At 32.4% G+C, this 27,866-nt stretch overlaps 2 protein-coding genes across 12 annotated transcripts in view; both read left to right on the forward strand.

Annotated features, from left to right (window-relative positions):
• LOC129808208 (disks large 1 tumor suppressor protein) overlaps positions 1 to 27,866 on the forward strand; it is a 158,061-nt gene that overhangs the window by 36,461 nt on the left and 93,734 nt on the right. For all 11 annotated transcript variants that reach the window (XM_055857991.1, XM_055857996.1, XM_055857994.1 and 8 more), the window contains one exon: positions 23,311 to 23,432. In XM_055857991.1, the coding sequence (XP_055713966.1) occupies positions 23,311 to 23,432 (122 nt within the window). The remainder of the gene's footprint in view (positions 1 to 23,310; positions 23,433 to 27,866) is intronic.
• On the forward strand, positions 16,640 to 23,175 carry LOC129808211 (PCI domain-containing protein 2 homolog). The gene is made up of 3 exons (XM_055858017.1): positions 16,640 to 16,808; positions 16,990 to 17,749; positions 22,613 to 23,175. The coding sequence occupies exons 2-3, from the start codon at positions 17,007 to 17,009 to the stop codon at positions 23,067 to 23,069; spliced, it is 1,200 nt and encodes a 399-aa protein (XP_055713992.1). The 5' UTR covers positions 16,640 to 16,808; positions 16,990 to 17,006; the 3' UTR covers positions 23,070 to 23,175.

The following is a 27,866-nucleotide window of genomic DNA, read 5'->3' on the forward strand; positions in this document are numbered from 1 at the left end:
CTGGTCTACATTTCACCCATATATCACTTTTGTGCCAGTTCATCCAAATCCTTGATATTTTGGTTTAAATATAAAATTTGTATAATTTCACGAATTTGATTCAAGATAACTGAATGGCGTCTTCCTACTTCAGCATCAAATCGAATTTGCATGCACTCCGAGTTAGCTCACGTTAAGAATCTCACCTACATAAGCCGGTTAGGATTATCTGTCCCTTTAATGAATAATGTATGTAGAAAAATACTTTATCTTCGCAGGGACAATTAAGTTGGATAAGAAATTTTTTAAAAGATCTAATACATACACCGATTCATTAATCGATAATTTTCAAATTAGAATTTCTGTGAATTTCCTTGGAATATACTGTCAAGCTGGACAAGATACTAGAAAATTTATTCCTCCTTATTCAAATTATAAAATTCACTTTATTAAATTTATTAGTTTCAGTCAGAACGAGTGACACCCAATCCTCAATTCCCATATGAGATACGCTGAGAAAAAAAAGAGGGTGCGATTAACATTTTTTCTTCACTTTTTTTCGTCATAACTTTAACACTTTTTAGGTGTAAAAATATATCAACATTTTTTAATGTTAATTTTACACCTTTTTAAGGGTAAAAATAACACGAAAAAGGGTACCTTTAACCCCTAATACACCTAAAAAGGGTAATATTCACACCGATTTTGGATCAATACTGCAGGGTAAAATAAACATTTCAGGAATGTTATTTTAACTTTTTCGGATTTCTCTCAGTGTAGGAAAAATTTCTGCCTCCACTCAGATTCGAACTGAGGACCATTTGCTATATAGGCAACTGCTCTGCCAATGAGCTGCGGGGGTATTCGTTCTGACTGAGTATTCTACCTGACTTTTACCAATTGTGCTTGCCAACCAATAACAATTTTGAAACCAATAACACAATACTCTTGGGCTTACACACCAAGTTGAACACATGTTCAAAATCAAGACACTTCAATTTATTAAATTTATTTAAAAAAGGTAGTTATTATTAATTGTATCGGAATACTTTGTTACAATGTAATACAATGTAATATTGCGAACCACCCAAATATTCTTACCATTTTCTTTCACAATGGGCTTGTTTTTAACAGTAGGGCCCTGTGTCCCTTCAGCAACCAACTGACTGTGAATTTTTTAAGCAGACATCATAGGGCCACTATCAGAGATACTTAAAATGCTGTTATCGACCCTCTGAGTCGACATCCTAGGTCTGTCAGTAGCGTTTTTTAGATGTGGTCGTACCTTATCACCATATATTTTGACGATTTTATGAATATCCTGTAGAGATTTTCCATAAAATTTGGAAATTAACTACAAAAATTCAGTCCGGCAGTATATCGGAACAATTTCCCTTCTTTAACATTTTTGTAATTTGCAATTTTTAACCTTAATTATAAATTATCAAAAAACAGATTATTTCTTGTTATTTATCAATTACTTTTATATACATATATTTTCCATTGACAACTTTATGAACGTACAAACCCACCATTTGACTCTCAAATGACATAAACTCAAAATGTAACTGGTTTACATTAAGTTGGTTGCATGTTTTGCCCATTTTGAATAACTTTTTCAAATGACGCAACAAACTTTTGACGAATCAAAAATTATCAACTTTTAGAAAACAATAATTTTTTATATGAAATAAAATTAATTATTTTTTTCGAAATATATAAATAATATCTACGGATTACAGGCAACTAATTTGCAAAAAGAAAAATTCTAAAAAGTATTTTTTTCTATCATTTTTTGCACCTGATTTCCCGCACATACATGAGGCAACAAACTTTTGACACCTACTGTAGATATAAATGTTCTCTACAATTATGCCGAAGTTATATTAAGATCGGTTCAGCGACAGTCGAGATAATTGAGGTTATGTGTTATAATAAAAATTGTTGCTTTGACTGTGGCGCCCCTACCGTTGGTCCTATGAAGTTCAAATGTACTAGAAAGTTGTAGAGCTTCGCGAGACCTTTAATTTTCGTTCTCTCTTATCAAATTCAGTGAAATAGAACGGGAAATATGGCGGTTTGAATTTCGTAAAATTTGACCCCTCATATCTCCTATTTCTATTTTAACCACAGCGAGATTACACAAGTTTTTGTAAACTTCATAGCCTAAACTACAACACTCTGATATTTTATTAACTTTCACAATGGCGTTTGTGAGAAAAATGATTTTGAATTTTGATGAATTTTGAGGTTATAGCAGCGCCACCTGAAAATTTTGAAAAATTTTCTTTTTAATAATAACGCCCCTAGTGGTGGTTTTATGAACTTGCGATGTTAGAAGGCGAAGTTGCATTTCATGAGAGCTTTCCAAAACACCCTCACTTTTTTAAATACTGACAATTGGAACCGGAGTTATGGCCATTTTAAGAATTTTTTTCGGACCCTTAAAGCTCGGGTCAGGGGGATCAGGGCACTTTGAGTTTGGTATTGATCGAAAGGTCTCAGTCCCAGGTATAACATACTAAAATTTAAGCCCGATCGATGTCATAGGAGTGGAGCTATTGAGAAAACAAAAAAGGGGGATTTTCAAAATGACGGAAGGAGGGGTGGAGGGGTCAATTCACCAAGTTGCAATTTTTTCTCCCATATATAACCTTTGCCGAAAATCACAAGTCGATATCTCTTTTAGTTTAGGAGCTAGTAAGGCTCCAAAGAGCATCCGGCCGGCCGGGAACGTAACTTAGCCACCTATATATTCGTGATTAGGAAGTGACGATACACATTTTGACAAAGTTTGGCCCCGATCGGTGGACATAAAATTTTGGTAGGATTATAGTAAGTGAGATTGTTAAGAATATCACCTAATATACAAATTAATACGAATGAATTTTATAATTCATGTCAGAAGTGATATTCAGCAAAACGGTAAGTTTGTCCATACTTAATAATTCGATCAATATCGATGTGTTATTAGAAGGTCTTAAATTTTTGTAATAAAAATAAAAATAATGGAGTGAAAGCTAACAAATAATTTATTGAGTTTGAGATTAAATTACAAACAGGTGTGCCACACTTTGTTTATTTCCACATATTGATTAATATTTTTAAGTTAACAATTGAAACTATATTTATAAACATGTGCTTAAATTAACTATTACAATTTGATGAAATTGATAGAGAATATCTGAATTTCTGTATAAATATGTTACATACTTCACAACTTTTATTTTTCATAATTCCATTGACTTCAAAAACGTGAAGAAAGTATATGAGAGTTTGACTATCTGCAATTTAAAATTAAGTTGTATTTAGTCTTGTAAAATATTTTACGAAGTTGGTGTAAGAACCTGCATGAAGGCGTTCAAACTTAATTCGACCGTCATGAAACTGTTTCCTTTCAAAACTATATCTTTGTTTGTCCTGAAAAGAAAATTAATTTATTTTCATTTTTAGATTTTATACTTAATTGGCATTCTAATAAATACATAGTCATAAAGATCTTTAAAGCATTAACGGTTGGCTTGTCAAAATTTTGAAAATTGCAGCTGAATAAATAGTCGTTAAGTGTTCTTGACTGAGAAAGAAAAATTCTTTGTTATTTTCTTTTGCAGTGCTATATTTGGCAAAATAAATAACATAAAAAAAAACTTACTGTGTATATAATTTCATTTCCAGTTAAACAAAGTAAAAATAATTCAACAAGTACTGTTACTATGTAAGATAATCTAGTAATAAGATCGATATTACTTTGTGATTTTAGCTGAAAAAACATAGATAAAAAAAGAATTAAAACAAAAAATAAGAATAAGTTTAAATTATTAACAAAAAGCTAACTTCCTAAATGTATCTAAACATTAGGAGCAATTTTCGTCAAAATTTGCAATTTTGACAGAATTTTGACGTTTCTATCTACTCCAACAGCAGTGCAGACGATTTCCTTAAAAAAACAATTTTTGAAAAAAATTGCTCTCAATGTGTAGAGGCATTAAGAAAACTGCAAAACAATTTAGCTGAAGAAAAAAATTACTAATTTCAAAATAGATCTTATAATGCAAAATGGGGCAATTAATAAGAACGGCATTTTGTCTAATGTGGAATTTCGAGATTTCCTAATTGTTTCCAGCCTTTACACTTAAGTGAACTTTTGGATATTTTTTTTGTGAACTAAAACATTTAAGAAATTTGAAAATTCAAAATTAGACATAATTCTGAATGATTCAGATTTACCCCATCTTAATGGCTATGACTAGAAATTAAATAAATACCATTAGTATTTCATATCCTGTCATACAAAAGATTGTAGTAGACACGACGAATTGGAAAAATATAATATTGTTGTAGATTTCTTGAAGTTCTCCGACAAATTCCAAAATTTTCCTGTGCAATATTATGCACTTGACCGTTTCTCCGTAGAATACACTTCCTTGCTTAACGCTCAGTTCATTGGCATATTTATCAATTTTGATTTTTTCTTGGTCTTCAATTGTATTTCTGAAAATATCTGGTTTTACATGGCCCAACTGAAATATGATTTTTTTTTTTAGTTTTATTATTCTCCACATAATATTTAAAATTCTTATACTTCTTTCAATCGCACTCCAAGACGTTCAATTTGTCCGTTTATTAGAATAAATAGGCAGTAAATTATGGTATCGCAAGGAATGGCGTAGGCCATATCAACATACAATCCAATAAGCTCAAACAAATAAGTAAAGGCAAAGTTGATTGGATTATCTATCGTCCAAGGGTACCTTAAAAGATAATTAAAATTCATCAAATGTAATTAAAATTGTAGGGGAAGGATTTGATCGTTCGCAAACTAAAAATGTTGTTTAAGCTAAGTAATTTTTTTCTGACTACCATGCAAGCCGTATCGATTCTCCAACTGTACCAAAATGTTCGAACTATCAACGTCTTCCCCTCCTTGTCTTAAGGAATTTGTATTTCAACTTGGTCTTAAAATATTTCTCACTTCGAACAGGAAGAGACATTATACAGAAAAAAATATTTTGTAAAATTGTTCGTAAATGTTTGTGAATTCCTACTGGAGACTTACGAAATGCTCGTAAATCGTATAACTGACAAACAAGTTTGTAAAATTTGTACTTTTTTCCTAAATTTTTCGTAACATGATCACTTAACGAGCATTTTTTTGTTCTTTTACAAACGTTTGTTCGTAAATATTCGTAAACACCCAAAAAAATTTTGTTTGTCAAGTTTGTCAAGTGTTTGAGAAAAAACTACAAACTTTTACGAACTTTTTCTTGGGTTATACGATTTACGAGCATTTCGTAAGCCCCCATTAGGAATTCACAAACATTTACGAACTATTTTACGAAATATTTCTTTCTGTGCAGTTAAATTTTCTCCCTATTGGCTAGTATTGTAAAAAAAATTTGTAAAATTGTAACATTTTGAAGTAAATTGCTTGTATATAGATATGTATATAAATAGCATCAAAACGCGTAAAAATGTCCCATATTGACGAAGATTTATCACAATATGTAGAGATCATAATTCATGTCTTCCTTTTTTATCTGTCTAGTAATAGCTTGCACTTCAAAAATTGGTTGGACGACTACGAAAATATACTTTTCTTTCTTTTAATTTGATTTTGGACACATTACAACTTTTCTGAACGATTGTAAGATTTTTGCAATAAATTTACTTTTTTGAATACAGCTGAATCTCTTTAGGTTTAGTCTTGAGGCGTAAAATCACTCACCATGCTGCCAAAAATATTTTGATGTTTTCACGGGTACCCAGAAAAGGTACAATTGCATAAAAAAATCCAGTAACAGGACAACAAGCATAAAGGATATGAGTTAACCATTTTGCCCTCCATTGAGCTTTCTTTAATACAGCTAACTCTTCTGGAGATTGTGGTTGAAAAAGACTTGAATCGAGTATTGCGAATAATTTTTCAATTCTTGATCGGTTAATTTTTAAATGGATTAATTTTATAATACAAAATAATGCTGAAACTAGGAAATAAAGTCCGGCGGAAATATCACTAAACGTAGAAGCCTTAAAAATGAAGATAACTTGAAATAAGTAAAAGAAAAACACAAAAACTGTCCACATGAAGATCGAATACCAAAAATACCAGGAATCCTTTCCTGGATTCCAGAATCCGAAGAGTGTCATGGTTTTAATTTGAAGATCAAAACTTGAGGATAACTTCAACATTTTCACTTAGAACTTTAGAATTCAATTGGCTATGAACTTTGCAAGTGACAAGGTGTAAAGTTGTCGATGGACTGAAATAGATTACTTCTTGTGGGAATTAGGAAAACTCTTTTATAACGACTAATTGAAGTCCACTCAAAGTTTCATGTAATGCATGAAGAAGGACTAGCGTCACATTTTCAAGAGCATAATAAACGTGGTTAATAAGTGGATTAAATATTTATCACATTAAGCTCTAAAAGGTGCTGCGAACAAATCAGTATTCCTCAGAATTTTGCTATACAGATGAAAAAGATCTTTTAGAAAAACTGAAGAAAAGACTGTAATGATAATGAGAAACAACAGATAGGGTGGGTAACTAACTACAGTAGGTGTCAAAAGTTTGTTGTCTCATGTATTTTGGGAAACCAAGTGCAAAAAATGACAGAAAAAATTACTTTTTCGAATTTTTGTTTTTGCAAATTAGTTGCCTGCAATCCGTAGATCTTATTTATGTATTTCGAAAAAATATTTCATTTTATTATATATAAAAAAAATTATTCTTTTTCAAAAGTGGATCATTTTTAATTAGTCAAAAGTTTGTTGCCTCATTTGAAAAAGTAATTCAAAATGGTCAAAACATGCAACCAACTTAATGTAAACCAGTTACATTTGGAGTTTATGTCATTTGAGAAGCAAATGGTGGGTTTGTATACATTTCTAAACTTGTCAATGGAAAATATATGTATATAAAAGTATTTTATATATAAAAGTATTTTTAGTTTTTGATAATTTATAATTAAGGTTAAAAATTGCAAATTTCAAAAAGTTAAAAGGAGGGAAATTATCCAGATATACTGCCGGAATGAATCTTCGTCGTCAATTGTTTAATTTGTTTTCTCTAAAATCATTTTTAATACATTTTAAACGGAATAAAAATATAGTCATAGCTTTGGGTCATGTTTCGACCACCTCATAGTCCCTTACCCTTCCGAAATTCTTCCAGTCTGTTTCACATCATCTTGTTTATCAGAAGCGACATTTCTTATTTTTACTGTTCGAACTTAAAGATATTTTTTCAACTTCTCACCGCCCTGGAGCTTAAACCGTAAAAGACATCAACTTCTGGTTTTCAGTGACCCCCAATAAAAAAAAATTATCTCTAGACGTTCTTTTTCCTTTTACCCTCTATCCTCTCCAAAACCATGTTTTTTGTGGTTTATTTCGAAAAACCAAATGTGCCTAGACGAACATTTCGTCCAAACATTTATGACCGAAAAAATTGCCATTTTGAACTATTGAAAATTAAAAGTCAATCACTTCAGGGGTGCTCATTTTTTTAACCGATTTGGTTAAATTTAAACTTTTTGAAAAGATATTGAAATTTTGAGGGGGTCCGTGGTGCAATTGGTAAGATCGTTCGGCTCTTGGGCGGTGTGACCCCCAGCTCGACTGTCAGAGTTGTGAGTTCGAGTCCCGCCCGGTGCAAATGTTTGAAGCGTCTGAATGGACATTTTTCACAAAAAATTGTAAACTGAATAATAAATTTGTAAACCGAACTATGTACAAAATGGCAAAAAAGTCCAGTACATCAAAATAAATATAAATAATAATATTGAAATTTTGAACTCGGCTGCATCCGTCTTCATCGGTAATGAATCGATTAAGCTCCGATAATTGACTCTTTTTTTAAGGATTTTTTTTTAATTTAAGCTTAAGTTTGTTCATGAGCTAGAGGTCAAACAGTAACAGATATTGGCTTCTGGTTTTCGATGACCCCACATAATGGAACATTATCTTGGACGGTCTTTTATTTTTCTTTTTTTTCTTAGCCACTATCTCCTCAAAAACCATATTTTTTGGTTAATTTCGAAAATGGCACTAATAGATCTCTGTCACTTTCGGACATGTTTTTTTGAGGTAGCCTAGGTGAACCTTTCGCCAAAAGAAACCTATGACCGGAAAAATCACCATTTAGAATTATTGAAGTGAATCACTTTGTACGTAGGGCTCATTCTTTAACCGATTTGATAAAATTTAGATTTTTCAGAGAGATATTGAAATTTCGAACCCGCGGATATATCAATCCTGATCGATAAATGAATTGGTTTAAGTAATCGTAAATTGATTTATTTTTCTCTATCACTCCTTTTTAATTGTACGTAAGAATGTCACTAATGTCATAAACATTCTAACATGCACATATCTCAGCCAATTTTCTATTTCAGAATTGATTTATGATTTTGAATCAATTTAAACAACAACAGACTTAACCGATCCAATGCAAATAAAATATTTGATATCAACCAAATGGAAATTTATTTTATTAACTTATGTAAAAATGCAAATGTTCACAGATTGAATTAAAGTGGTTTAATGATAAATTAAATAAAAATATAGATTAATTTTATTGAAACAAATGGAGAAGTTCAAGTGTCTCGGGGTGTTATTCACGAGTGATGGTAGGTTAAACGCAGAACTTCTGTCACGAATCGATCAAGCTTCTGCAGTAATGAGGAAGCTTGGGAGAAGCGTGATATGGGAGACCGAGTTTAGTCGTTATCGTAAATTATCGTTTTTCAAAGCTGTGTTCGTTCTTACACTCGCCTGTAGTCATAAGATTTGGGTAATGACCGGAGAAGTAAGATCGCGAATACAAAAGCTGCCGAGATGAAATGCTTCCGGGTGGTTTAGAAAATCACTCGTCGAGATCGAGTGAGGAACATGGCCGTTCGTGAAAAGCTAAGAGTTGAGGAGTTGTTTCTTCGAGTTGAGAGATCACAACTTCAATGGTATGGCACATTCAACGCATGAATGAAGAAAGATTCCCCAGAAAAGCTATGCAAGCCATTGTGCGGAAGCGTCGACCTCGGGACAGATCTAGGAAAAGGTAGCTGAATCAAATTCAGGAACTTACCTTGTAGCGCCTTAAGATTGAACCCGAACATCTTGAAGTGACAGAGGATCGATAGGCGTGAGCCGTTAACCTTGATGTCTTGAACGTGCGTCCCCAATAAGGATAAGCGATTCAAAATGATGATGATTAGTCTATGTACATTATTCCGGTTTCAATACCATCTTACATACCCATGAAATGTCCTAAATATTATCATAATTAGGGATATTATGGGAATTTATTCCTCAATTGATCGGAACAACATGCAACATACAAACAACAGAGTAATAGCCAATATATAATTCACAATTTCTTTTACATAAAATTAATTTCAAACAAACAAACAAGTGTTTTATTGTTTCAATTCTCTTTCCACAAAAACTGAGAATGTCAAGAATCTCAGTTAAATACACTAAAGAAGATCAACGCACGAAGGGTCAAAAGCTCTGGAGAAAAAATAATAATTCTTTCAGTCTTATGAACATCGGAAGAGATAGATAGAGTGAAAATTTTCATCAGAATCCCAAATCAAGAGGTTTTTAGAATCAATGGAGTGGAAAAGGCCTGAAAATATAAAGTTTATTTTTTAAATTTTTATTATGTCAAATTTTTTTGTTGAATATCAATTTATTATAATACTTCAAAAGCTTTTGAATAAATTCTCAGTGAATATTTTGTGTAATCTATACAAGCTTGAACTTTATCACGTTGTACTAAAAAAAAACTTTGAAAAATTTTTATTCTTGCATTGATCTCATAACTGCAAAGAATGAATACGAAAGCTTGACAATCTGCAATTATAAATAAAATTTATAATTATTTTGTATAACTTTTACTGCTTGTTCAGTAAAATAAAAACCTGCATAAAGGCATTTAAGCTTAGTTCGACTGTTATAAAACTGGTTCCTTTTACTAACATGTCTTTTTTCGTCCTGAAAAAATACAATAATTAATTTTATTTGTTAGGTAAATAATTTCTGTCATTATATATATTTACATTATCATGAAGATTTGAAGGACATTACTCGTTTTCTTATCGAACTTATGAAAGTCACAACTGAATACATCATTTGTGAGTGTTCTTGACTAAGAATAAAAATTATTATATGGATTTTACTTGTATAGCTGAATTTTGTTAGTTTTTTTATTGTACTTACAGTATAAATAATTTCATTTCCTGTTAAACAGAGTAGAAATAGTTCAACAAGGACTGTAATCATATACAACAATCGAGTAACGACGTTAATACCACTCGTAGATAACTGAAAGATAATACATTGTTTTGTTCAACAATAAATTAACACATTCCTTTTTTTTAATTGAAGCACTCAACTCTGTTTATACCAGTTTATACTTAAATGTGTTTTAATGGAAAAAAATCATATTCTTACCATAATTATTTCATATCCTGTCATGCAGTAAATTATAATAGATACGGCAAACTGAAAAAATATAATGTTATTGTAAATTTCTTGAAGTTCTCCGACAAATTCCAAAATTTTCTTGTGCAATATTATGCACTTGACTATTTCTCCGTAAAATACACTTCCTTTTCTAATGCTCAATTCATTGGCATATTTATCAATATTGATTTTTTCTTGGTCTTCAATTGTATTTCTGAAAATATCTGGTTTTACATGGCCCAACTGAAATGGAAAAATTTTATTATTTTCCGTTTTTTTTCTAAGGTTTTGTTTTTGAAAATATTTTTTACCTCTTTCAATCGTACTCCAAGACGTTCAATTTGTCCGTTTATTAAAATGAGCAAACAGTAAATTATGGTATCACAAGGCATTACATAGGCGCAGCAAACGTATAATCCAAATAGTTCGAACAAGTAGGTCAGCACAAAGGCAGTTGTATTATTGACACTCCAAGGATACCTAAAAGATTTATTTCTCTTTAATGAAATATCGTTAAAATCATTATATCAATGACGCTATAACATTTCATTTCTGTTAAGAGGGTTTAGTAGTTCAGTGAACAAAGCGGTGATTTTGCGACGCAAAGATCCTGGGTTTTATTCCTGGGTTTGGAAAAAATATAAAGTGTTCAAAACCAAATTCGAAATCTGCCCTTCCCCTATTTCGTAAAACTATTGCCTAGTGAAAATATCTAAAAACGTATTCTAAATTATAACACTCACCAAGCTGATAGAAATATCTTGGTACTTCGACTATTGGCCAAGAAGGGACTAATAGCGTAAAAAGCTGTGGTAAAAGGGCAACAAATGTAAAGGCTTCGAGTTAACCATTTTGCTCTCCATTGAGCTTTCTGTAGCACAGCTAACTCTTCTGGAGATTGTGGTTGAAAAAGACTTGAATCGAGTATTGCAAACAATTTTTCAATTTTTGATCGGTTGATTTGCAAATGGATTAATTTAACAACGCAAAATATTTCCGAAACCGTAAGATAGAGTCCAGCTGAAACGTCACTAAGTTTGGACACCGTAACAATAAAGATAATTTGAAAGGATATGAAGAGACAAACAAAAACTATCCACATAAAAATTGAATATAAAAAATAATAGTAATTTCTACGAGGATTCCAAAACCCAAAGAGAGATAGAGTTTTAATTTGGACATCGAAACTTGAGGATAACTTCAACATTTTCACTTTTCCGTCAATTGAAGGAAAATTATACAAGATAGACTCGATGTGTTGAGTTGATGATGGACAATCGAAGACACGTCTTAGAAAAAGGATTACTTGGTTTTATATACGAGTAATTATAGGCTATTTAAAGTGGTGGGAGGATTCAAAGGATAAGAAGTGGTTGCACATTGAACAAATGCTGAACAAGAAAATAATAGTTTACCTTATAGCTTTATATATTTCCTCTGAAGTAAAATTAATGACTCACGAGAGATTTCAAAAATTTATTACATTCATTGATAGACTGATACAACAGGTGGACTATCCAAAATCTGTATTATATTACTTTATAAAATATCACTGATAAAAAATATTTAATCATTTGAAAATATATAGGTAATTGGAATTAGCAGGAATTTTGTAGCATCATTTGGATATTATAAAAACTCTTTTGCTTGAACTTAGTTACATGTTGAAAGCCAATTCTTTCAAAATATAATAACAAAATGCTTGTCATTATTTTGTTTAAAGTTTTTCAATATGGTGTTTTCCATGGAGTATATGGAAAGTTTTTATCAAACAGGTGTATAACCAGGGGGCAAACAGGTCTACAACTCACGGTTCACTATGGGTGCCGATCAGCCCAATCGGATAGTGATCGGCGCGATCTGCCGATCATCCACTGATGAATAACTTGCTGACCGTACTTATTCATCTCCTGCGGATAACAATATTTTTTGACATAATTTAGAGAATTCTGTTGGCCAAGTTTACAACAGTTTTGTTCAAAGAAACCGTCCGTCGATTAAGAGTTTAACGATTAAAGAGAGCAGTTTAAAGGCTTCATAGGACTATACATTAACAATTCCATAGGGCCAATAACGTGACTCGAAAACGGTTCCTACGATTTTTTTTATTATATTGTATAAAATTTTAAAGCTTTTGCAGCTTACTATATTCACTTATACCAGTTTATATTAATTTGCAAGACTTTTAACTCTTTCGCGTCATTAGGGTCATATATGACCCGGGGAAAAACAATTTTTTTGGACTATTTACATTAATTGAAATCTATCGGTTTGTGCACGACATCATAATAGAAGGATGTAAGATTCTTGGCTAATTTTCTCAAGACTCCAGATATTCAGGAAAAGAAAATATTTTAGATCAAAAATCACTAATTTCGAACTTTGTGAAATGACTTTTCTTTTTCAAAATTTTTTATATTAATTTATTTTTTTCAGCAAAAAGTTCTTTAGAAACACAAAATAGAATATCCAAAGATTGTATATTGCATATTTTGATATAATAAACTACTCTCAATTTTCCAGAAAAGCGTGTAGAATTTTCCGAGTCATATATGTGGGAATGAATTTGGAATTTGGAATGATTTAACTGGGAACGTAGTACCCGATCAGTAGAACAAATAACATTATAGAGTTCTGTTCAAGGGAGGAGACGTGATGAAGTTACATAGTACTGAATTAAACCATTTATTAAATTAAAAGAAGTCTTTTCCCTCAATATCCTTCTTTCCTAAATCCTCCATGGGGGCTCAACCGGGATGGGGGTAGAATATTGCTGGGAAAAATAAAAACGACGTGGAATTTTGAGGAGGCCGATATAAAAAAAAATGAGTGGAGAAAAAGAAAACGATGAAAAATTAGTGAAAAGACGTGATATGAAGTAGAAAACGTGAAAAGAACAATTATAGGTGAAAAGACGGTGCAAAAGCACAAGAAGTGAGAACGAAGAGTTACGAAGACGAAAGACGGCAACTGCTGAAGAGTTACAAGAAGACGAAAGACGGGAACTGCTAAAGAGTTGCAAGAAGACGAAAGACGGTATCTGCTGAAGAGGTACAAGAAGACGAAGGATAGTAACTGCTGAAGAGTTACAAGAAGACGAAAGACCGTAACTGCGGAAGAGTTACAAAGACGAAAAACGGCAACTGCTGAAGAGTTACAAGAAGACGAAAGACGGTAACTGCTAAAGAGTTGCAAGAAGACGAAAGACGGTATCTGCTGAAGAGGTACAAGAAGACGAAGGATAGTAACGGCAAAAGAGTTACAAGAACACGAAAGACGATAACTGTAGAACGAATGACGAAAGATGAGAAGCTTTAAGGAATTGGTTACTTGCCTTACCAAGTGTGGACTTGTGAAAGAATGTGAGAAGAGAAATTTGCCTTGCAATGGGAAGAAAATGGATCTTGCACGACGAATTGTGCAATACGACGAATTATTGGACTTTTTGACGAATAAAGGACTTATCAATCAATGCGTGAAGAGAAATTTGTCTTGTCATGGAAAAGAAGAAGAGCTTGCACTGCGCATTGTGCAACATGATGAAGCTTTAATTGATTTCCAGAAGAGTGAACTAAAGATCAATAAAGAAAAGGGTGTCCCAAGGATGCTTCAAATGTTGGTTCAGGACAAGGATGGAGACGAAACTCCAAATATGGAAAATACGAAGGAAAAAATCTTTGATGATGACAATTGGATTATGCAGATTCGATGTGACGAATATGTGAATGATAAGGAGAAATTGGTTGATGAAGATGAAGCTAAAGATGTCTACGACGAGTAAGATGAAACTAATAAGACGGAAATGAAGATACAGCTGAAGACGAAACAGCGAAAGAATGGAGAAACTTTGAATATTTCAAGAAGGAAGGACACAAAACAAGTAATCTACCGAAAGGACACAAGACCGTTAAACATTACCAAAATGGACAGAAGACGAAAGAAGAAGTGGGGAGTGATCTTTTCTTGCTTGGGAATTGCTGTAACACCATGCAACGCTGGAGACTCGATGATTGCTCTTGATGATGACAAAAGTTTAATGAGGATTGACTCTGAAGTTGTCCGGGGGTCAACTTATTGTCAGGAAGGGCCGTGTGGGAATGAATTTGGAATTTGGAATGATTTAACTGGGAACGTAGTACCCGATCAGTAGAACAAATAACATTATAGAGTTCTGTTCAAGGGAGGAGACGTGATGAAGTTACATAGTACTGAATTAAACCATTTATTAAATTAAAAGGAGAGTTTTCCCTCGATATCCCCCTTTCCCAAATCCTACATATATGACCCTATTGTCCCCAAGGGTAACAGTGTTTTCGTCCCAAACCTATAGCGAAATGTAGTTGGGACATTGTTTTTCTTTGTGAAATGCAGGTGGAACATCTTGCTCCTGGACATTTCATCTTATATCTGATGAATTATAACATATTTTGCAATATTTTAGAGTATTCTGCAAGCGTCTCATATTGTGCAATTGTATTGTGTGTGAATAAATATGTGGATAAGTTTACTTTTGCCAAATACCACTCAAAATATTGTGACAGTGACTGTTCAAGGGATTACCAGGAAGATTCCTTGAACACCAGGAGTACAGTGTTCATCAAGACAATCCAGTTTACCATGGTTTTGGCCAAATTAATAACTTAAAGCAAAAAAAAACTCTTAGAAAGCCCGTGATATAGATTTTGAAAATGGTATGTACACTTCCCTTGAGGACAATAGGGTCATATATGACCCGGGGTTTTTCCGAGTTTTCACGCAATGGAAATTTTTCTCTCTGTGAACTATTATATTTGATCATAAAGCATTAGGAAAAACTCAATTTTACATGAATTCATCTGCTGAATAAAAGTGGGACGCGAAAGAGTTAAATAATCTTAAGACAAGTTAAAAGCGTTTTAACAGGTATTATTTGTTTGTTTAACAGATTATTTGTTACAAAATTTAATTATATCCGGTGTTTTCGAAGAAGAAACTCCGTCCGGGTACGGCAAGACAATTTTTGAAATTTTCAGTCCTACATCAAAAACTACCTCTTCTCCAGAGCTTTCGACAATAAGGTTATTGTTGTTTATTCGTTTTGTTTAACATTTATGTCATATTTCTGGATAATTTTAATTAAATTAAGTGCTAGTCTTTATTGTTAACGGTACGTGAAGTTTTCAAATGAAATAATTACCTATTTCGTGAACAAAAAAGGGTTTTTCTGAAGTGTCTGCAAATGCTTCATTAGGAAACCCCGGATATATGATTTTTTTGGAGAGATTTTCCTATTGTTTTAAATGGGAAAGGAGAAAAGACCAGGAATAAGAACAAATCCTGCACTCAAGAGCAACTTAACAAGGTTTTTTAAGTCTATCGTCGCGGTTTCATTTACACTGTTTGTCTCCAATTAGAAACTTTACCTTGTCTCCATTTGGATTAATTCGTTACCAATAGAAGCATTTTACGCAAATTTATGTAATTCTCTTCAGAAAAAATATGAACTTAATGTGTTGAATCTTCTTTCAAAGTGGAAATGGTTTTTGAATTAGGACATTTACCCTACGAACAATTTTGTGAAATATTTTTTTCTGTGTATTCTAAAATTTGTCGCCTCTGAGTGACATTTTCTTTTTGTTCATTTTATAATTCAAATCGAAGTGAAATAAATTGAAGTAAGATATTGATGAGCAATTTAATTTTAATAGATACTAATTATTACACCAATTAATCTTCAATCTTCTTCCTCCGCACACATTCAAAAATGTCTTATAAAAAATGTGTATAGTCTAATTGTCTAATTGAATAGTCTTAGTCTGCAGGTATTATATTTGAAGCCAAAAAAAAAATTGATGTGATATCAAATTCCACATAATTAATTAGGTTGAAGATTTTTGCTATGCTAGAGATCATTTGGTTTAAATATTTATTAAAATCTGGCGCCAAGATTTCAATTGTTGGCAGCTTTCGTGGATGCTGTGTTTAGAAAAAAAAAAACAATCATTTGTAGTCTCATTATAAAAATAGAATCAATTTTCCTCGGTCATTTTCAGTTCAATTTTCCTATTGTGATGACTTGTTTTTCTATGTGGTGGATTTTTACAGAAAATCCAAAAAATCACATTAAAATATCAAATTACAATGAAATCGACAGATTTATTGATTTTTATTCTTATACAATTTTTTGTTTATTTTTGGGATGGTTCTAGATTTTTGTGGGGAAGTGTGAATATGCAGTTAAATTTTGAATTTTGAATCTTCAGCTGGAAACCTTTCAACGTCTATCATTGGAAGTTCTAACCTAAATTTTTAGTGACAGCGAATGTTTGTTTTTCTGCTAAAGATTTAAGTGGTTTTTCCAGTGAATTTTGTGATTTCTAAAGGTAAGTTTGCATAGATTCTTGTTAAATAATGAATAAGGAATAAAAATTGTTTGAAAGATTTATCGAAATGTAGGTATTTCTTCAAGAAAAGTGATTGTTTTGAAAATGTTTGAACATAACCCTATTCCGGGGATTTTTGCTTCCGGATAGCAATTAATAAAGCTTTTCTGGCCTTTTTCAGATTGAACGGGCTGGAGTATGAATCTCCGGGGATATTTAATTGGTGTCCAGCGTGGATTTGATGCACAAGATGGACATTTGCTGGGTGGATTGATATCCCTGCAGGATCAGCATGTTCTGAACACAAATCTCTTCACAGTGGACGAATCCAAGGCTTCAATGATGATTGTGGAGACAATTGAGCCTCCCCTGGATGAGATTGTTTGTTGTCATTTGAAAGTGTTGAGAGCTTTGGAGAAGAATCCAAGGGATGTCCATGAGGCTTACAAACAGCAAACAGCCTGCGTACAGGGAGTTGTAAAACTGCTCCAGGCTCTCAAAGAAGAGAACTGGTGCCTCCCAATTATGTACAGTTCTTGCCTGGATCTCAGGCTACTGGCCCAGAAGTGCGAAGAGAGTGGAATTAGTACGAAACCTGGAGAGATTCTGGAGAAAGCAGCTGAAGGATTAATGGCATGCTTCAGAGTTTGCACGGCAGACAATAGATCAGCAGACGAAGACACAAAGAGACACGGGATGCTAAATCTGGTCAATCAATTGTTCAAAGTTTACTTCCGGATTAACAAATTGCACCTCTGCAAACCACTAATTCGAGCAATTGAAAGTTCAGCTTTCAAAGATACTTTTCCACTGGCTGAACAAATTACCTACAAATATTTTGTGGGCAGGAAAGCCATGTTCGATTCAGACTACAAGTGTGCAGAAGAGTATCTAACATTTGCTTTTGAGATGTGCCCAAAGATTTACACAAAGAACAAAAGGTACGTGACGATTAATTTTGGAATTTTCAAATTAAAATTGCAGTTGATAAATTTCTTCTATTTAAATTCACGATTTATTAATGAGATTCTGAAGAGATCAGAATAATTTATATTGAAATTAATTAAAATCTCATGAATAAATTAAAATTTATCATAAAACTTTTCCAAGTGTGAAAGAAGTCGAGAGAATAATAATTAATTAATTAGCAAATTCTAAATTGAAAGTTTTTTACTTCAATTAAAAGAGGTATTTTATGCAGATTATTCATAAATTAATTCTTGTTAATGAATGAAAAGAAAAAAATAAAGAAATTAAGAAATGCTCGTTAAGTGGTGCCAAGGATATGATTTTTAAATTTAATATTTTCTGAGATACCATAATCTACATGAATCTTACGAAACGTTCAAATGGTTCAAATACAGTGGGACCTCGATAGAGTCAACCCCCGATAAAGTCAATCTCCAATAGAGTCAACAGCTATTTTTTTTACTATACGGACTCCGATAGAGTCAAATTGGACCCAAATTGACTCCAATAAAGTCAACTTTCCTTTATTATTAAATTAAATATAATATGATTTTACTATTTTTTTTTCGAAATTAAAATTAGTGTTTTGGTGTCTCAATGTAACGTTTTTAACACAAGAAAAACATTTATGTAAATAACTTGGTAATATTATGATAAAATTCGTGTATTAACCGTGTAATCATTTTTCAAAAAAAAAAAAAAAACAATTTTCTTTTCGAGATTTTAAGCGTGTTGACAGATTTAAAGTTCTCTTGTCATTTTTTCTCTTGTCTTAAGATTTTTTTTTGATTAAGCCTATGATCGCTATATAAGGAAATTTGTAATGTAAGGAAAAACGTACAGGATGCTAGATTTTTTTGAGTACAACATAATGAGAAACTTTTTCTATATTTAATCAAAATCTTTAAACAACTAACTTGTTTAAAAAAAATGTACATTATAAACGACCATAAAAATTACCACTCAAAAGAAAACGTGTAAATTAATTTTAAGTTACATTTTTAATTTAAGAAAACTTGGATCAAAAACAAAATAAGCGACAGAAAATTAAAATTAGCCAGCAAAAACGGTTAAAGCGCCCTTCTTTTGTACATTTAAGATTAAAGTGCTGAATGGTTAACTCTTTCGTCTCCTTTGGGACTCTGGGTACCCATGGAAAAAAAGAATTTTTTTGGACTATTTAGAATCGATAAAAATCCGATTCTTGTGGATGATTACAAACTATAAGGATGTCCAAATCTAGGATATTTTTTGCAGGATCCCAATTAACTCCTGAGCTAAGATATTTTTGATCAAAAATCGTGAATTTTCGACTTTCTGCTTCCTTGCAGATATTGTGACTTTTTGCATATTTCTAGACCCGAATAAGGAAAAACCTCTCGGGGCCAATAAGTATGATAACTAACAATTACAGATTGCATAAATTCGAAAAATATTTTTTTCTTAAATTTTCAAAAAACTTGTTCAAACTTTATAGGTTACTCTTGTCCCCAAAAATCTAGAGGTCAAATGTAAGGTTATCCCGCCAATGCTCGCCATTTGCTTTTTGACACCAACCTTGTAAGAAAATTCCAAACGGGAGTGACATTTTTGCCAATATGGCCGATAATTTTGACATTTACTGGTCAATACTACAGTACATTTACTGGTACTTACTGGTCAATAACTATTCTTGTTTTAGTAATCAACCTTGTAAAGGAGTCATTTGACAAGCAAAAATAATTCACAAAATTGATATTATTGGCTTTTGGAAAATTGAAGTTTGTCTCCTTTTCGTTCTTTTGGGGACGAGAGTACCCATGCATTTTCCAATTTCCCAGAGGCGGAGAAAATTCTTTCTCTACAAAAGTATCATATTTGACCACTAAGACTTACAATAAAGTGAGTTTTACTGAAATTCATTCGCTGGATATGTTGTGGTCCGGAAAGAGTTAAAATATTTACTAATAATAAAAACATTCCGTAAAATCTGTCCTTAATCTTCAACTTTTGCCCATATGACTTTTTTGGGCCACAGGGTGTAGAATTTATGGGTTAGTTAAATGAATATTTGACTATAGTTTTGAATTTATCAGTGATCTAGAACAAATATAAAACAATACCCTTTTCTATCAAAATTTCACATTTTAATTGATTTTCTTAGGACTCCGATAGAGTCAGCAAATCCAATAGAGTCAACAGTCCTGGAAATAATTAGTTGACTTTATCGAGGTCCCACTGTAATTTGGATCCACTGTACTGTACACGAATCTATTTTCCTTTTTAAGACTTTCCAAAAAAAGGAGATAAGATGCTATTGCAATCAAGAAGGTTTTTTTTTGCACTTTTCTGTTCTCAAATGTTTCTGCATTATCGAGTTTTCTTTGTATTGATTCCTGTTATGACTGTTTGGCGGTTTAAAAAAACAGATAGGGCAGGGGAAAACAGTCAAGATACAGTAGACTCTTTCTCAATTGGACATTTGGGGTAAAATGTCATCCGGTTTATCGATAGATTTGGCCGTCAAAGCCTTTGTAAATTCCACAAAAAGCGCTCAATTATAAAGAATCACGATAAAATAGAAAGAACTGCAGCGAATTTGAGCAAATTAGCTTCATAGTTAAACGTGAAAATTGTCAACAACATTTTTCGCCCGATTGAAAAAGAGCCGGTTGAGCGAGAGTCTACTGTATAAAGACAGTAACTAACACAAAGAGAAGTCGATAATGCAGAAATATTTGAGAACAGTTACACTCAGTCCCGGGATTATGCACATATTCGGGACAGAAAAAAAACGCGCGAAATGGCATTAGGGGAAGGTTTTGCAGGTTCATACTAAAAAAGGAGTCCAAGATTTAAGATTTTTTACTGAATGCCACACACACCGAATCAATTATATCACTATATCAAAAAAAAATATCTTACTTATTGAGTTCATAATTCTGCCTCACAAAATTCCTGGAAGTCCTTGGATTTTCCTCTACAGGAAAATGAAAATGTAGCGGCATTTTTTACGAAGGTGCCCTGATTAACTCAGCTTCGTACGACTTTTTCCCACCTCTGAAGGCCTCATTTTCCCCGAAAACATTACACCAGACACAAAAATTTGGGCATCACTACTTAGATGGAACTTTCATCTACTTGTTTTCACCATTTGTAGGAGGTATCACGCATTAAAAGATCAATTTTAAGCTATTTTTCTAAAATATGTTTTTTGACACTCGGAAAACCATTTTTTCCCTGCATTCTGTCAGTCAGTTAAGAGCTTGGTTAGGTATGATTCTCTCATAATCACACCTAATGTAATCCTCGGATTTTCTCTAACACCTTCAATTGCTCTTACAGAACATATTTAGGACGTAACTGATTTCAAAAATGACCAGCCACCAATTTAAAGTAAAATGTGAAAAATTCCGCTTGAAAACAAAGCAAATTGGATGAAAAATTCTCAAAACGCACCGCATGGGCAATGAAAGAATCACACCTACCATAAGCAGATTCAGTCTTAATGTTTGATTTGACAGAAGTGAAATAAAAATATCTGATGAAGTCTCATTTTGATGGGGAAGTGCGTGTTTTCCTTCGAGATTTTAGTGAAAATTATTTTATATCTCGAAATTTTCTTGTGAATTTATTTAGTGGAATCTCTGATGAGTCAAATATCCCGAGCGGCGTGCACATTGTGACCTAAAACAGTGAGGAATTCTCAAATTCTGTGGTCAGTAATTTTGACAGATGTTTTTACGAATCTGCAAAATTCAATTTTCCTGAGCTGCAAGGGTGGTAATTTTTATGAATTTTCCTCCACCCACAAAAACGACCCCCTTCGAGCGAAAGATTTTCACTGTAAATATTAACCCTAATAAACCCTCTATAACTTGGAATAGTTGCTTTTTCGAAAAGACACTTGCAGTGTGCAAAAAATGCATAAAATATTACACATCAGAATTACGATTTTAGGCCCATTTTTTATTTTTGCTTTTTGTACCTAGGAAAAAAGGTCTGGGCTTCCAAGTTTGTCAGGAAATGTGAGATGTAGGACTAGGTTTTAGTTTATATGTCCATGGATGAAATTCGTTTGGTAACTTGGAAAAAAATCAACTTTTACGAAGCTGCAACATTACGAAGCTGCAAAACCTTCCTTTACACATCGAGAAAATTTGCATACCCGCAGAGGCTTTCATTTGAGTAAATCGTCCATTGAACAAATTTCGCGCGGAGTAAAAGTAGTTCAAACAAGATGATTCAACTGTTTAATAGAAATGCAAAACAGTACTTTTTGGCCAGAGTTCTTCAATAATTTCACAATAAAATTTCTTCAATAATGATTTCACAAATTTACCCCCAATGGTAGACAAACTTGCATAATTGTATGTGCATAATTCCGTCAGGTGCATAATCCCGAAGGACTTAATGTCGGGACTGAGTGTAAGGGCTAAAAATAAATGTTTCCAAGCATTTTTTTTGTTTTTTTAAATTAGTAAATTTAGATGTTCTAAAAAGTTTTTCTAATCAAGTTTCTGAAAAAAAACTGCTCAAAGAGCTACAGCTACAGAGTTCCAGTAAAGAGAGTAAAGGTTCACCTGCATTTTTTTTATAAATTAGAAAATATTAACCAAGTTACAGTAATCCTAGCGCCACTAGCGGTGATATGCCGAACTGACCTTATTCTACAAAGTGGTATCGCATACAAATATTTTCAATTTTGTAGGAAAAAAAATACTTTTTGACATGTTTTTTCGTCGTAAAAGGAATAAAATTAATCAAAAGTCTAAAGAAATTTATCAACCGCTGTTTAGTTTTTCAGAATTCAAAAAAATAAATATTTTCGATAAAATTGAGGAAACTTTTTGCAGACTAATTCTGATTTATTTGGTGCCGGTGAAGATGCTTCTGGGCTACATGCCGAAGCAGGAGATTCTTAAGATGTATGACGTTCTGCAGTTCTATGAGCTGGCTTGTGCCCTGAGGGAGGGCAATGTGAGAAAATTTGATGATGTCATTGCCAAGCATGAAGCATTTTTCATCAAATTCGGCATTTATTTGCTGGTGGAGAAACTGAAGATTATCGCATATAGGAATCTCTTTAAGAAAGTCTACCTCATTATGCAGACACATCAGCTGGATCTGCAGGCATTTGTCCAGGCGCTGGAATTTGTGGGAAAGAGTGATATCAATATGGATGAGACGCAATGTATTGTGGCCAATTTGATTTATGAAGGAAAAATTAAGGGATATATATCGTATCAGCATAACAAATTAGTTGTCTCCAAGCAGAATCCCTTTCCGACGCTCACTGTCAATTCTGTGTGAAAAATTTGCCCTCCACAGCCCCTTTTTAGCCGGGGTGACAAGAGGGTTTTCTTTGTATTAACATTGAGAGATCATTAAATGAGAAAAGATGACGAAGAGATGAAAATTATTGTTGCAAATTTATTATCCTCATATTGTAATATTCTTCTTCTTCTACTCCAACAATTATGAAATGTTCTTAATTAGATCCTGTGTTACTAATTACTCTTTCCTTTTTTTTTTGCATCTTCTCACCCCACAGATATTCAAGAATTCTACGAATTAACCCTTCTGGATGATACAAAAACGATACAGCAGAAAACCGTGGAGACACTCCAAATTGCCAGCAAATGGGAACATGAGAATGCACTGAAAATAGCTGAGGTAATTCAATACTTTCCTTTTTGCTCTCCCTTCTGTAAATATTTCATTTTTTTTTGGCCATTTCCGAGGCGTTTCCCTGGCTTTATTTTTCGTTGGCTTTCCATTCATTAACCGTGATTCTTTCATAATCACAGCTTATGCAATCTTGCGGTCTAATGAACTATCTCCGATTAGGCTTATATTTACAATAAATGTATATTAAAAATCCCTGATTCCGAAAAAAAACAGAAAATAATTAAATAAATAGAATAATAAAAAGGATGCGCTCCCGGACAGTGTTTGATTCTTCAGAAAAGTGTCTTTGCTAGAAATGTCGTTGATGTTCCAAAAAATTTAACCCTTTATGGACGATTGGAACACCGGTGTCCCATAAAGAAAATAATTTTTCCTGACTACCTAAAGTTATTTTTTTCTTATGTCTGTACATAATTGTAAAGTAGAAGATTGAAGGAATCTAGGATATTTTTTGCAAGTCTCTAGCTATTTGCTCTGTAGTAAATATTTAAGCTCAAAAATGGCGAATTTTTAAATTCTCAAATTCATAATTAATTTTATTTTTTTTTTATACTTCCAATTCTTTTTAAGCAAAACTCTTTTGGCAATAAAAACTACAATATTCATACGTAATATTTTTCATTAAAACAAAAAATATTATTCATTGATATTGTCAGAAAAATTACTTAAATTTTTGGGCTATTTTTGTCCCTATCGGTCATAGAAGCACAAAATACACCGAATCAGACTCTGTTGGACTTTCCAAAGTTAGATGTAAGACTTATCATTGATTATGTTTCCCAGTTTAATTTTTATTGTTGATTTTCAGTCCATAAAAAGTGTCTCGTCGTTAAAGGGTTACCTAAAAATCTGGCCAAATAATTAGGGTGGAATCACCACTTCTCGCCAGTCAGTGTCCCAAAATTAATAAATAAATTAGCTGTAAAATTATTTGTATCTCTAGTGATTCCACTCATAGAATCGAAAAACACTATTTTTTTGTTTTAAATTATTTGAGCATGTATTAGTGCAATATTTTAATCAAGTTCATGGAATCCAATATTTCTTACCAAATATAACAAGTGTCATAAAACTTTTATCGAACAAAATTTACGTTTTTAGATAAATAAATTTGTCTATTGAAAATTAAAATAAATTCGACGAATACATAAAATTTGTATTTAGTTTATTTCTTTCGTGTCCTTTGGGACTCTGGGTACTCATGGAAAAAAAATTTTTTTGGACTATTTAGAATCGATAAAAATCCGATTCTTTTGGATGATTACAAACTATAAGGATGTCCAAATCTTAGGATATTTTTTGCAGGATCACAATTAACTCCTGAGCTAAGATATTCTTGGTCAAAAATCGTGAATTTTCGATTTTCTGCTTCCTTGCAGATATTGTGACTTTTTGCATATTTCTAGACCAGAATAAGAAAAAACCTCTCGGGGTCAATAAGTGTGATAACCAACAATTACAGATTACATAAATTCGAAAAACAATTTTTTTTATTAAGTTTTCAAAAAACTTGTTCAAACTTTATGGGTACTCTCATCCGCAAAAATCTAGAGGTCAAATGTGACGTTTCCCGCCAATACCCACCATTTGCTTTTTGACACCAACCTTGTAACAAAATTCCAAACGGAAGCGACACTTTTGCCAATTTGGTCGATAATTTTGACATTTGACATCGCGGGAAATTGCTTTTAGGGAAATTTTTCCTATTCTTCCTGATTTTGGTGAATTCTGATTGTCCAGGAAGTGTTTTTCTGGCTTTTGAGAAAGCTTAATGTGTTTGCAATAACATCGTGTTGAGAGAAATGTGTGTTAAAGTGTTATTTTGTGAAATATTTTGAGGAATCTGTTTTCAAGCAGGAGCTGGGTGTCCTTTTTAGCACTTCCTGGACATCCCACAAGATACTGGTCAATAATTTTTCTTGTTTTAGTGATCAACATTGTAAAGGAGTCATTGGACACGCAAATATAATTCACAAAATTGATATTATTGGCTTTTGGAAAATTGAAGTTTGTCTCCTTTTCGTTATTTTGGGGACGAGAGTACCCTTGAGTTTTCCAATTTCCCAGACCCGGAAAAAATTCTTTCTCTACAAAAGTATCATATTTGACCACTAAGACTTACAATAAAGTGAGTTTTACTGAAATTCGTTCGCTGGATATGTTGTGGTCCGGAAAGAGTTATTAATATTTCATTTTATATTATTTTTATGTAAAAATGAGCCATGGCGGAAAGTGGTAATATTCTAAAATTGATTTACCACCTGTCGCCATTGCTTTTCAATAACTAACTTCACTTCATAGATTCTGAATAGTTAAATCTGCTTTGTTTACATTCTGCAGTAGTTTAATAATTTAATATCTCAAACAAAAGTGAAGGAAAATTTTTTAAAGTGATTAGTAATAAGGTAATTATGAGGAAAGACAATTGCTGAATGTATTCTTTCCATAACATTGCCTAAAATAATCGAATTTGTACCTTTTAAAGTGGGTGGCGAGAAGTGGTTACAAAATTGGCGAAAAGTGGTAAAAAAAAGTGGCGACGAAGTGGTTATTTTTCCATTGTTAATAAAAATAATTTTTTTAAGCAGTCCAGCGTTAAATTGTAACGGTGCTATCACACTAGGATTTTTCACAATTTGATTTTAAATTGAACTCAGCAAATTGAGCACTAAAATTGCCTGAAGCACTTGAAATGTTTCATAGCCAGGACACATTTTTGCGAGAAATTTGCTAAATTTAAAAAAGCCGCGCAGATTGCCAGTCGTTTTATTTTGTCATTTGTGATTTTGTTACATTATTAGAAAAATTAGCGAGTCCAGTGATGAGGAAGGAATTTTCCTACTTTATGTAGGATACATGTTCAATAAAAATGTGTCTCAAGGTAAAAGGAAGAGATTGTGGGCCAGATAATGGATCCAAGAGAGATCTTGTCCACAGATTCATTGAAAAAATATGTGATGATATCGCAACTGGTGATTTTTTTGACAACAATTTTCTTCGTATGGCTACTGAAGAATTTGAGGAACTACTTCACATAGTTGGATCTCATTTGCAGAAAGAAACAACGAAAGTGAAGATGCCTGTATCGCCTAAGTCCAATAAAATTGGAATAATTGAGCAATTTTAACATTTTTATTTGCTAAGTTGAAATAAATTTGAGCAACCACATTTATGCTATTTTAGCATATTTAAACACGTTTTGGTGGGCCAAGTTTTAGTTTATATCAATAAATAAGGGAAAACTATTAATTCAAATGATTTTTAATGCAAAATAACGCATAGGAACAATTCATCTGAAAATTAAATTGAATTTACAAATTGAAAAAAACCTAGTGTGATAGCACGGTAAGACTATTGTTTTGACGAATCTAGAGCCAATACATCCAAGTATCTTTGTGCCAAATTTGAGTTATCTTATAAAAAGGGGTTAAAAGTTATAATAAGGTTAATTTCACCTTTTCTTAAAAATGGCGATAAGTGGTTACTCTACCCTACTCAGTGATTACGAATGGCTGTAATAAATAAGTAGACAGAAACATTATTAATTCGTTAGCCCCCACGCGGTTTTGGTTATCGAAACCGTTTTTCGAATGGTTTCGTTATAAATAATAATAAAATTGTTCCGGCCATCATTCAGTTCGTACATTGTACGATCTGCCTGAAAACGAGTTCGAAAAAATGTCTGGATTTTAGATAATTTTTGTCTATTTTATTCACCAAAAAAAAGCCGGACTTTCTAAAAAAAAAATGGTTTTAAAAGACCTAAATAGCATAAATATTCATTTCTATTCTAATTCTAACTAATTTGCCGAATTAATGAGGAGTCTTGTGCTATTTATTTAAGTAATTTTTATGACCAAGTCTGGCTTTTTCTCCCGAAATAGATCAAAGTTTACCACTTTATATCATTGAAAGCCAAAAATAGCACATTTTTAAGTGTCACAAAATCATTCTTATTAGTTTGTTGAATTTATGAGAAACCATATTTTTTGTGCCATATTTAAGTTTATTCAGCACAATTTTCCTGGGACAAGTTCGATTTTTCTTTTCTGAATAAATTAAGAAGAGTTAAAATCATGAAAAGCTCAAAATAACTTTTCTGAATGTATATTGATGACAATTAGTGTGCAAATCATAAAATTTTAATGTAGGGGAAAGTAGATGAAGTTAGTTAGTTTAATCGAAAGTATTAATTTTAATGTGATTTTGCATAAAAGATTGCATTAAAATATTTTTTTTTAGTTGAAATAAATTTTTTGCGGGCGCGTTGCTGTGATCAGCGACAGATAGCTAAGACACCAACCTGTTTTCAGGTCAGAATTTTTCGGGCGTCATTGGAATCAGCGACAAAGTAATAATTTCAAAAAAATAAACATAAAAACGCGCTTGAATTGTAATTTTGTGTAGAAGAATTTATTA

This window comes from Phlebotomus papatasi, chromosome 3, assembly GCF_024763615.1.
Source record: "Phlebotomus papatasi isolate M1 chromosome 3, Ppap_2.1, whole genome shotgun sequence".
Classification (NCBI taxonomy): Eukaryota; Metazoa; Arthropoda; class Insecta; order Diptera; family Psychodidae; genus Phlebotomus; species Phlebotomus papatasi.

Bases quoted from the DNA above. Each gene is read 5' to 3' on its own strand.
- LOC129808211 (XM_055858017.1), top strand. From the start codon at position 17,007: ATGAATCTCCGGGGATATTTAATTGGTGTCCAGCGTGGATTTGATGCA. The intron at 17,750-22,612 runs GTACGTGACGAT...AACTTTTTGCAG, and splicing joins ATTTACACAAAGAACAAAAG to ACTAATTCTGATTTATTTGG.